We start from the raw sequence: 12837 nt of genomic DNA on the forward strand, positions 1-12837 counted from the left end.
CCTATACCCACAGTTGATCTAAAGAGAGGAAAAAAAGAGCCAGCAAAGTATGAACCAATTTGCTCCAGCATGGTAAAAAAAATCCTTCCTGATCCCCCAAGAGGCTATACCTTGGATCAACTTTACCTATAAATGTTTGTATCCACAATAATGGTGACAACATGAAAAGTCATGGTAGACACAGTTCATGAAATAATATAATAACAATTGTGATATAGAGTAATTAACTCTAAAGTGTGGTTTATGTGTTTTGTTATGAGTTGTGCCAGTCTGAACTGTATTTAAGGGCTTTCTGGCCCACATTTATTACAAAATGAAAAGATAGGTTCACATAAGGTTGCCCATGCAGGGGTTTCAGAAAGCAGACCTCCAACTGAAAAATGCTGATCTACGCTTCAACAGCACCGCTACTCTTGTCAGGTTACTTCAGACCCAGCTTACTGGGACTCTTTGCCCACTCAGCCTCTTGTTACAGCTCCACACTGCATGGGCCCACCCCTGCCCTCTAGATAGGGTTCTCCCAGCACCCCTTGTTCTCTCGCTCTTCCAGAGACTTATGGACTCCCTCCAGGCCCCTGGACTTGCTAGCCATCTCAGCTTTCTCAGTCTCCACAGACTTGCATAGCTGTGCTGACTCTGCCAATCCTGTGGCAAGGAATCCCCCAACATGGGGTGCAGTCTCCAGCAGGAACACATGTGCATCCTGACTAGTACACACATCTATCTTCTAACAAGGGCTTTGTTTGCAAATAGGAGCCCTAAGCTATGCTCAGGCTTGGCTTATAACGATCCTGCACACCTGTGTACTCACACAACCTGCCGGCCTCTAGCAAAACCCAGACACAGGATTGAAGGCCCCGTCCCTCCCAACAGCCTTCAAGCTCCAAGCCCCAATTCAAAATGGCAAAACCACGAGAAAACTGAAAACATTCTCCACTCACAACAAACACTTCAGAGCTTCTCAAACCCTAACTTTGAGAGTCATATGTCATTTATATATCCATTTTCTAAACTCACACAATGTAAATAACACAATAAAAAAGCGGAATATTTTACCTCCTGTTTGTCAGCATAACATAAATTTCTTGTAACAATATTTCTGCTGCTCCAGGTTTGCAATGAATTGTTCCATCAATTAATTCTTTGGAAAGATTCAATTTCCTTTTTAAGAAGAACTGTGAAACATCATAACACATTAAAATGAAATCTACATATAATCACATGAAACAATATAATGTATTCGTTAATAGATATAAGAAAACATATCACCAGTCAGTACAAATAATATAATGAACAATACATAGATTAATAAAGCCTTTTTTAACATTTTTTTTTTCAGAAGAACCCACAATAATAATTATCAGGGCTTGGGAAACCCTTACCAAAACCAATTCATTGAGGATCAATGGGGAAACCTACAATGGTGCTAAGAATGCCACTCTTACAGACAGCTAAAAAGATATGTGCTGTTATAGTTGTATGAAAATATAATACAATATATAGTCATGGTTACTGTTCATATTACTGTAAATCGAGAATTTATATAGTTAATTTCCTTAAGCCATTGTTTATTAGCCTCAGTATAGATGGTTAGTATACTGCCATTTTGTGGTCATTTTGGTTATTGAACCCCCTTTTTCTGTGTTCCCCTCTCATTTTATGATGTATTTCCTCCTTCTCTTTGTCTTTATGGGATAAAAATGGCTGCTTGTCTCATAGCCACATGATAATCTGCTTGCTTGGGGGAATGCATTACCATGTTTTAACCTGCAAATACCGTCTTTTCAGTCTTCTGCTACATCCTGTTATCTGTTGTAAGCCTGTTGGATTCAATAAAGACCTTCTTGGATGAGAAAAGGTATCTAGTGAGTTTAGCTATCTGATGAAGACTGTCTGTGGTGATTTTATCTGCTTATACAGGCCAGTCATAGAGGTCTCAGCAAGGGAGTCACTAATACAACAGTTGGAGTCAGAATAGATAACTGTGCCATGCTGCTAGTTTTGCTAAGTAGCATTGGCCCCAGAGCTGTGTAAGCACCTTCATATGGGAGGTCAGTCAGTTCCAGATCAATGAACCCCCAGCAACCTCTAGAAGACCCTGGCTGAGAATGGCTGCATTAGCAGATATGAAATAAAAAAACATACAGGTGAAACTCGAAAAATTAGAATATCATGCAAAAGTTCATTTATTTCAGTAAGGCTACGTTCACACTAGCCTTGTGTGCAGGCGGCAGAGAGGCGTTTGGGAAGCGTTTTTACCGCTTCCCAAACGCCTCTGCCAACTCTGCACATTACAGCACATGGTGCTGTTCTAACAGGAGCGTTTGCGTCGCGTCGCGGCAAAACGGACGCCTCTGGTCGAGTCAGGAGGCTTTGAAGCCTCCTATTCTCGTCTATGGTGCCGCTCCGCAAACGCCCGGCCGGCGTTTGCGGTGCGGTTGCGACGCGGTTGCGACGCGTTTGCGGAGCGGTAACACCACTCAAATGCATTATAGGCGTTTGTGGGGCGTTATTAACGCTCGGCAAACGCCTAGCAACCGCCGCTAAACCGCGCATGCGGCGTTTGCGGAGCGTTTGCCGAGCGTTAAAAACGCTCCGCAAACACCGGACCAACGCTTGCCAAACGCTATAGGGGCGTTTGGCAAGCGTTGGCAAAACAGCCTAGTGTGAACGAGCCCTTATACAACTTAAACGGAGAAACTAATATATGAGATAGACTCATTACATGCAAAGCAAGATAGTTCAAGCCGTGATTTGTCATAATTGTGATGATTATGGCTTACAGCTCATGAAAACCCCAAATCCACAATCTCAGAAAATTAGAATATTACATGCAATCAATAAAACAAGTATTGTACATAGAACAATATCGGACCTCTGAAAAGTATAAGCATGCATATGTACTCAGTACTTGGTTTGGGCCCCTTTTCCAGCAATTACTGCCTCAGTGCGGCCTGGCATGGAAGCTATCAGCCTGTGGCACTGGTGAGGAGGTGTTATGGAAGACCAGGATGCTTCAATAGCGGCCTGCAGCTCTTCTGCATTGTTCGGTCTCATGTCTCTCATCATTCTCTTGGCAATGCCGCATAGATTCTCTATGGGGTTCAGGTCAGGCGAGTTTGCTGGCCAATCAAGCACAGTAATCCCGCGGTCATTGAACCAGGTTTTGGTGCTTTTGGCAGTGTGGGCCGGTGCCAAGTCCTGCTGGAAAATGAAGTCAGCATCCCCATAAAGCTCGTCTGCGGAAGGAAGCATGAAGTGCTCCAAAATCTCCTGGTAGACGGCTACGTTGACCCTGGACTTAATGAAGCACAGTGGACCAACACCAGCAACTATCTTGCTTTGCATGTAATGAGTCTATCTCATATATTAGTTTCACCTTTTAAGTTGCATTACTGAAATAAATGAACTTTTGCACGATATTCTAATTTTTCGAGTTTCACCTGTACATCCAGTCGGTTGAAATAATTATACCGAACAACATACTTACTGGTAGATGTAATATAATCAAGCATACATCATTTCTGTTTTGTATGATGTAGCAATTTTTAAAATACAACTATATCCAAAGTGAAAAAAAAAAGGTTTTGCCTAGAGTAAGAGAGGGTTTTAATCTCTTTAAGGTTTATTTTTGCCTACTTTGTCCCAATGGGGAGATTTACCATCACTGCCTGTCCCATAGCCAGACAGCAATAAAATCCTGCCAGGTGTTCTAATCCCTATTTACTATGTCCAAAACTAAAAACAACATTTTGCCTTTAGTTATACTTTAATTAGCTTATTAGGCAGAGTGCTTACCTTCTCCAGCTGTGACCAGTTGCCTAATTTGGCAGCTAGAGATGTCCCATTGTCAAATGAATGCAACTGTATGTCTTCTGGATAATACCAATAGAAGATCTCAGCTGTGATGAAACCATTTGAAAAGTCTCTGTAACATACAAAATGGCAAATGCAAAAGCTTCATTGTAGCAATGGACGTAGCATTGAAACACTAATATTATAACTGCAGAGAAAGAAACTGCAAAACATAATCATGTTGTCAAAATTTACACTTTGGGTCCCTAATTTATTCATATTTTCAGTAGTGAACTGTTCATTTTTACTCTTTAATGACCAGAGATTATTTAGTGATATTAAACCCTCAGTTTTTCAGCACTTTCAGCAGCTGATTTAATTGCTTACTGAGTAGGAAACTTCTTTACGCCTGGTTCACACTAGTGCAGCCGTGTAGTCCATGTTTCTCGGGCATGGCAGGTTATTCATTTAAATAGGCTGCTGTGCCGCATGTCCTGCACACAAAAAAGGTGCATGCATTTTTTAAAAACATGGCCGCAGGGAAACAATTTCCTTGCGGTTCCTGAACCCGCGATCGTGCTGTGGGCTGAGATGCCTGGAGGTTCCATTCAGAATGAATGGCAGCCCCACGTGTCTCACCAGAGCGATTCCTGCACCCGCAACCAGCTCTCAGCCTGCAAGCTAGTGTGAACCCAGCAGTATATTTTATTCCTGTTCCTGCTCCAGTTTAAGCCAGTGCCATAACCACTGCACCAGGTTTCCAGTATCAGAGTGGCTCTTTTCGACCCTTGCACACATGGACTAGTGTTGTGTCTCCCTACAATGTGTGCATCTATAGAAAAACATAGCCCTGTAGCCTACTATGGCAAAACACTCCCCTGCTCCTTCCTCCTCTTCCCCCTCCCTTCTCCTAACTAACACACTGGCTGGAGGCTGCACTGTCCACTATTAGCTATTTACTGTGAAGACCAGACATTCAGGGAAGCAGCACTGAGAGAGAAGCCAGCAGCATTGAAAGTAGTAAACTGCAAGTACTGTGGTAATAATCCTAACAAATACTGTAGCACACTGGGAAATGTAAAAGTATATGAGAACTCTCACCTTGAAAAGCAACCCAGTTTAAAACAGATATGGAAGGCAAAACATCTAACATAGTGGTGCTTTTACAGGCTAAAATACAAAAGCCAATGCCTATAAAAACATTTTTTTAAGCTCACTGTACAACATGCACATATCAGCAATATGAAATGTTGGGATAATATGTTCTTTAAAGAGAAACTTCACTCTTCCAGACAACATTGACTATTTTTAATCCTTATGCTGCTAGCATTAGTAAATAGACAGGAAAGTATATCATATTTACTTGCTTCAATTATTTTTACATTTCTTCAGTTATTATTATTAAATTATGTCATACATCCCAGGAGTCTTTAGGAGTAGAGGAAGTGGTTTTCTCGTCTGAGCACACCTTCCTGCCTGAATGCCTGTGCTAAAGGCAGATGGATTCCTGGAAGTACCGTATTTTTCGCTCCATAAGACGCACTTTTTTCCCCCAAAAAAAGGGGGGAAAATGTCAGTGCGTCTTATGGAGCGAATGTAAAGCGGCCGGTCCGGTATTTCTGCCGCCACCATGTCAGAATACCGGGCCGGCCGCTCAGCTGTTCTCTCCTGCAGGACCTTACCTGTTCCTCGCTCCAGCGCTGCAGTCTTCCCGCGGCGGCTTCTGTGACAGCCGGGTGCCCACTGCGCATGCGCGAGAAGCGGCGCGCTTTGTGAATGGTCCGGTCTCTTCTGGGACACGACAGGTCTCAGAAGGCTCTGGGCCATTCACAAAGCGCAACGCTTCTCGCACATGCGCAGTGGGCACCCGGCTGTCACCGAAGCCGCCGCGGGAAGAAGAAGGAAGGACAACTCCGCAGAAGTGGGAGCGGGTACCTGTCAAATTCAGGTACCCTCTCCCCCTCCCTCCCCAAAGGGCCGCAGTCTCTGGTCATCCCCTGCACTGTGTCCGCAGTCTCTGGTCATCCCCTGCACTGTGTCCGCAGTCTCTGGTCATCCCCTGCACTGTGTCCGCAGTCTCTGGTCATCCCCTGCACTGTGTCCGCAGTCTCTGGTCATCCCCTGCACTGTGTCCGCAGTCTCTGGTCATCCCCTGCACTGTGTCCGCAGTCTCTGGTCATCCCCTGCACTGTGTCCGCAGTCTCTGGTCATCCCCTGCACTGTGTCCGCAGTCTCTGGTCATCCCCTGCACTGTGTCCGCAGTCTCTGGTCATCCCCTGCACTGTGTCCGCAGTCTCTGGTCATCCCCTGCACTGTGTCCGCAGTCTCTGGTCATCCCCTGCACTGTGTCCGCAGTCTCTGGTCATCCCCTGCACTGTGTCCGCAGTCTCTGGTCATCCCCTGCACTGTGTCCGCAGTCTCTGGTCATCCCCTGCACTGTGTCCGCAGTCTCTGGTCATCCCCTGCACTGTGTCCGCAGTCTCTGGTCATCCCCTGCACTGTGTCCGCAGTCTCTGGTTATCCCCTGCACTGTGTCCGCAGTCTCTGGTCATCCCCTGCACTGTGTCCGCAGTCTCTGGTCATCCCCTGTACTGTGTCCGCAGTCTCTGGTCATCCCCTGTACTGTGTCCGCAGTCTCTGGTCATCCCCTGTACTGTGTCCGCAGTCTCTGGTCATCCCCTGTACTGTGTCCGCAGTCTCTGGTCATTTCCTGTACTGTGTCCGCAGTCTCTGGTCATCCCCTGTACTGTGTCCGCAGTCTCTGGTCATTCCCTGTACTGTGTCCGCAGTCTCTGGTCATTCCCTGTACTGTGTCCGCAGTCTCTGGTCATTCCCTGTACTGTGTCCGCAGTCTCTGGTCATTCCCTGTACTGTGTCCGCAGTCTCTGGTCATCCCCTGTACTGATCAGAAAAATAAAACATGGAGACATGCATGGATGGGGGAGTTTGCTTTGAACATTAAGAACAAATTAAATCATGTTTTTGGTTTGTGGTGTCCAGCCGCAATGTCGCCCCACTTTAATTTTGTTGTGCTCACTGTGGTAAGGTAAAAAAAATAAAAAACAAAAAAACACTGAGGGCTTAACCACTTTCCGTCCATCCACCCACCCACAACGTATTGCGGACAGGCAGCAGCTACAGAACCAACACAGGAAAGTGGGGGAGCTGCACACACGAGCGGGCACGCAATCCCCCCCCCACGCCTGCTGTGTCCATTGGACACAGCTGAATGAAAATCCCAGTGAGCGGGACCTGGTGGTCATGTGAGCACTATGGGGGTTTGTATGATGGGCAGTCAGAAAGTAAAAGCTGCGTAAATTCCAATATATACAACATAGTTTGTAGAAGCTAGAACTTTCACACAAACAAATTCATATACACTTATTGGGATTTTTTTCTACCAAAAACATGTAGCAGAATACATTTTGGCCTAAATTTATGACTAAGTTTGAGTTTACTGGATATTTTTTTTTATAAACAAATGTAGAAAATATCGGGGTTTTTTTTTCAAAATGTTTGGTCTTTTTTCGTTTATATCACGAAAAAAACAAAACAAACAAAACAAAAACACAGTGGTGATCAAATACCACCAAAAGAAAGCTCTATTTGTGTGAAAAAAGGACAAACATTTAGTTTGGGTACAGTGTTGCATGACCGCGTAATTACCATTTGAACTAGCACAGTGCCGAATAGCAAAAAATGGCCTGGTCATTAGGGGGGGTAAATCTTGCAGAGGGCAAATGGTTAATATTACTTTAACTCTAGATGCCGTGACTTCACTCATATGCTGAGTTGAATGATGTAATTTAATCCACTTTTTGCAAGCTCAGGGCATTAAGGCTGTGCACCCCCCCCCCCCCCACTTTGGACTCTGGAAAAATATGGAGGAGAGTGGTACCCGTGTGTGGCATCAATCTGCAGCCTTTGGGATCTAAGCCCAGAGTTAGGATTTATCAACAACAATGTAGAGTACGGGTTTGCCCAAACAATCCATATGCATTCAGGTAGACATGAATTAGCAAGTACACATACGGGAGAATCCTAACTCAGATATAGCCAGAGTGGTGACCTTGTGGACAGATTTGTTTGTCTCTGCTCCAAATATATTCAATAAAATGAGGAAAGGGTCTGCTCTACATAGGGTACACTGCATTATATTATATTTGTTAACCTAATAAACACCCTCTCCTCCTGCCCCCGCCGACTCTTCTCCACCTTCAACTCCCTGCTCTCCCCCCCCCTCCTCCACTCAGTACCTCTCTCACCGCCCACGAAATTGCCACCCATTTCCACAACAAGATTGACGCTATCCGTAAGGACATCGTCAACTTGCAATCTACCTCCCCACCTAGCCTCCTCGCCCCCGTCACCCCTTCATCTCCCCCCTCCTCTGCCCTCACAACCGCACTGCCCCCCTCCTCTCCCAATGCCCCGCCCACCATAACCCCCCCCCGCACTGCACTCCCTCAGCCCTGTCACTACTGAGGAAGTCGCCAAAGTCCTCTCAAAAGCCCGCCTCACTACCTGCCCCCTGGACCCTATCCCCTCTCAACTCCTCCGGTCACCCCCCTCTTCCCTCATCCGCTCCCTCACCCACATCTTCAATCTCTCCCTCTCTACTGGCGTATTCCCCTCCCCCCTAAAGCACGCGCATATCACCCCCATCCTCAAAAAGCCCTCCCTGGATCCCGCGGACCCCAACAACCTCAGACCCATCTCCCTGCTGCCACTCACCTCCAAGCTCCTTGAACGCTTAGTCTACGATCGCCTAAGCTCCCACCTTACTGACAATAACCTCCTTGACCCTCTACAGTCCGGCTTCCGTCCCCTACACTCCACTGAAACCGCCCTCCTCAAAATCACTAACGACCTACTCAACGCCAAAGCCAAGGGCGACTACTCTGTCCTCCTTCTCCTGGACCTCTCTGCGGCCTTCGACACAGTTGACCACCCCCTCCTTCTTAATAAACTACTCTCCCTTGGCATCGGAGATGCTGCTCTCTCTTGGTTCTCATCCTACCTATCCCGACGCTCCTTCAGTGTCACCTACAATGGTGCCACCTCCCCCTCCCTCCCCCTCTCTGTTGGGGTCCCCCAAGGCTCTGTCCTTGGACCCCTTCTCTTCTCCATCTACACCTCCTCCCTGGGCAAACTCATACAATCTCACGGCTTCAACTATCACCTCTATGCTGACGACACCCAAATCTACCTCTCCACCCCTCACCTCACCCCCACTATCTCCGCCCGCATCACTCACCTCCTAAATGACATCTCAGACTGGATGTCGCTACATTTCCTCAAGATTAACCTCTCCAAAACCGAGCTTCTCGTCTTTCCCCCTGCCCACACCCCCCCCCATCCTATCCATCATCACCAACAACTCCACTATCACTTCCGCCCCGCAAGCCAAAGTCCTTGGCGTCATTCTTGACGCGAACCTCTCCCTCCAACCGCATGTCAAATCACTCACAAACACATGCAGGCTCCATCTTCGCAACATTGCCAAGATCCGCTCCTTCCTCACCCCAGACACCACCAAACTTCTAGTACACTCCCTCATCATCTCACGCCTTGACTACTGCAACTCCCTCCTCACTGGCCTACCCAAGTGCAGGCTCTCCCCGCTCCAGACCATCCTGAACTCAGCTGCCAGACTCATCCACCTTACCACCCGCTCCACCTCTGCCACCCCCCTCTGCCTCTCCCTCCACTGGCTCCCAATTGCCCAACGCATCAAATTTAAACTCCTTACCCTGACCTACAAAGCCGTTCACAACACTGCCCCTGACTACCTCACCAATCTGATCACCAGGTACCACCCTACCCGTACCCTTCGCTCCTCACAGGACCTCCTTCTATCCTGCTCCCTGGTCTCCTCCTCCCATGCACGACTGCAGGACTTCTCCAGGTCCTCCCCCATCCTCTGGAACTCACTGCCCCAATCCATCAGACTGTCGCCTTCTCTATTCACATTCAGGCGCTCCCTCAAAACCCATCTCTTCAGGGAAGCCTACCCCACCCTCACCTAACGGCCATCCTCCCTCATTCCTCCTACCACTTCATCCCCCCCAGCCACTTCCTACTGTACCTTTACCCCCTCCCTCCTAGATTGTAAGCTCGTAAGAGTAGGGCCCTCTTACCCCTCGTACGCTGTCTGTCTTTGTTGTACTGTGCCATGTATTGTCCCCCCCTATTGTACAGCGCTGAGCAAACCCTTTGGCGCTATATAAACTCGTAGTAATAATAATAATAATAATAATAATATGGTGACATATATGATGTCATATGATGCTTCATACACATCATTAGTACAGTGATGCATAAACCATTTTATTTATTTTCTTACTGACGTACAAGACATATTACATCAAATGCTTTTCTACTCTCCTTTTGTCCCTAAGGCTCTGTTCACATCACTGCACTGCGGTAACACACTGGTGCCATCAATTCCGAAAGGAACCCTACAGCACCTTGCTAACGGATGTGCATTGTAGAGCACCACAATGCAGGGTAACTCAATAATATGTGATGTAATGCACTGTATTATATAATAGTATAAACCTCCTGCACTATGAAGTGGAAAAAAAATCAAAATAGCTGCTAACACCCATATATATATATATATTACAGTTGTGTTCAAATTAATAGCAGTCAGACATCACTAACCTGATCAATCACTGTTTTTGGTAGAAATGATATTTCTACATGGCAAATAATTTACTACCAGGTGTAGTAGAGTAATAGAAATCCAACAGACCCAACAGTCATGACATGCATGCTGCTGATTCTGTGTAATTGAATCACTAATTGAAAGGGGCATGTTCAAAATAATAGCAGTATGGAGTTCTATTAGTGAGGTCATTTATTCTTTGAAAAACAGGTGGCAATTATTGCCCTTATTTAAGGAAGGAAGGCAGCAAATGTTGTACATGCTGGTTACAGTGCATTTCTCTCTGAAATTCAGAGGAAAATGGGTCGTTCCAGACATTGTTCAGAAGAACAGCGTACCTTGATTAAAAAGTTGATTGGAGAGGGGAAAACATATAAAGAAGTGCAGAAAATGATAGGCTGCTCAGCTAAAATGATCGCAAATGCTTTAAAATGGCAACCAAAACCTGAGAGATGTGGAAGAAAGCAAAAAACTACCATTCGAATGTATAGAAGAATAGCCAAAATGGCAAGGACTCAGCCAACAATCAGCTCCAGGAAGATCAAAGAAGGTCTAAAGTTACCTGTGAGTACTGTTACAATTAGAAGACGCCTATGTGAAGCCAAGCTATCTGCAAGAAGCCCCCGCAAAGTCCCACTGTTGAAAAAAAGACGTGCTGAAGAGGTTACAATTTGCCAAAGAGCACATTGACTGGCCTAAAGAGAAATGGGGCAACATTTTGTGGATTGATGAAAGTAAGATTGTTCTTTTTTGGGTCTAGTGGCCGGAGACAGTTTGTCAGACGACCCCCAAACACTGAATTCAAGCCACAGTACACTGTGAAGACAGTGAAGCATGGTTGCGCAAGCATCATGATATGGGGATGTTTCTCATACTACGGTGTTGGGCCTATTTATCGCATACCAGGGATCATGGATCAGTTTGAATACATCAGAATACTTGAAGAGGTCATGCTGCCTTATGCTGAAGAGGAAATGCCCTTGAAATGGGTGTTCCAACAAGACAATGACCCCAAACACACCAGTAAACATGCAATATCTTGGTTCCAGACCAACAAGAATGACGTTATGGAGTGGCCAGCCCAATCCCCAGATCTTAATCCAATAGAAAACTTGTGGGGTGACATAAAAAATGCAGTTTCTGAGGCAAAACCAAGAAATAGAGAAGAACTGTGGAATGTAGTCCAATCATCCTGGGCTGGAATACCTGTTCACAGGTGTCAGAAGTTGGTTGACTCCATGCAACACAGATGTACAGCAGTTCTCAGAAACAGTGCTTATACAACTAAATATTAATTAAGTGATTCAAAGGAAAGCAAAATCTTCAAACATTTTTCAGTTTATATAGTGAATGTTTGAGTTTGTAAAGAAGAATACAAACACTGCTATTTTTTTGAACAGTCTAATATTCACTTTTCTTCAATTATTTTACAGGAACAACACAAATTTGATATATTTTTCTTCATGTTTTGATTTGGAATAGAATGTGTAGTGTTCCCAATGCATTTGTGTGTATGGAAATAAAAGCTATTAGAAGGATTTTGAGCTTTATTCAACTTGCTATTATTTTGAACACAACTGTATATAAAAAGGAATAATAATCAAATATTATAAATAGTAATAAAAATCATAAATGGTGATACATAAATATATAGTGACCTGATCCCCTCTGGGATCTTATAGTGACCTGAAAGCTTGTGAAAATGAAAAACGTGGTCCTAATTGGACCCAGTGTGGTAAACACACACAAAGTGCTATCCAATACCCAAATCCCTAATTGGGATCAGTGGCTGAACACAGCCTAAAAAGCAAACCAAACAAGTGCCACATACAAGCAAATCCCTGCACTGGGGGATAATCCTCCTATATAAAGTGACTTGTGCTCAGTGACAAAAATATATAAAGAACTCCAAAACTCGTGCACAAAAAACACACAATGCCTGAAAATCACAACACCCTCCCCCACTGAATAATTATAGTGAAATATACTTATAAATGAAAAACCAGAAAGTAAATATAAAAAGTCAAAAATGATGTGCATATATATGCCAAGTGTTCCACTAATTCTTCCAAAACATGCAGGTGGTACAGTGGATGTGCATTACAGCCGCTGTCCAGCTCTCCTAGAATAATTGCCTGTCTCCTGGAATCTCCTCCATGCTCTTGAGACTGTGCTGGGAGACACAGCAAACCTTCTGGCAATGGCACATATTGATGTGCCATCATGGAGGAGTTGGACTGCCTATGCAACCTCTGTAGGGTCCAGGTATCACTTCATGCTACCAGTAGTGACACTGACCCTAGCCAAATGCAAAACTAGTGAAAAAAAGTCAGAGATACTGCTACAGGGTGGCATGGGTGCGCAAAATCACA

General features: G+C 45.2%; 1 protein-coding gene across 1 annotated transcript in view; it reads right to left on the reverse strand.

Annotated features, from left to right (window-relative positions):
- Positions 1-12837, reverse strand: part of SPATA4 (spermatogenesis associated 4) — a 38815-nt gene that overhangs the window by 11114 nt on the left and 14864 nt on the right. The window contains exons 2-3 of the mRNA XM_089684012.1: positions 3799-3928; positions 1057-1175 (exon numbers count right to left, since the gene is read on the reverse strand). Coding sequence (XP_089540138.1) covers positions 1057-1175; positions 3799-3928 — 249 coding nt within the window. The remainder of the gene's footprint in view (positions 1-1056; positions 1176-3798; positions 3929-12837) is intronic.

This window comes from Staurois parvus, unplaced genomic scaffold, assembly GCF_062004578.1.
Source record: "Staurois parvus isolate SC_StPar_1 unplaced genomic scaffold, SC_StPar_1.0 ptg000334l, whole genome shotgun sequence".
Taxonomy (NCBI): Eukaryota; Metazoa; Chordata; class Amphibia; order Anura; family Ranidae; genus Staurois; species Staurois parvus.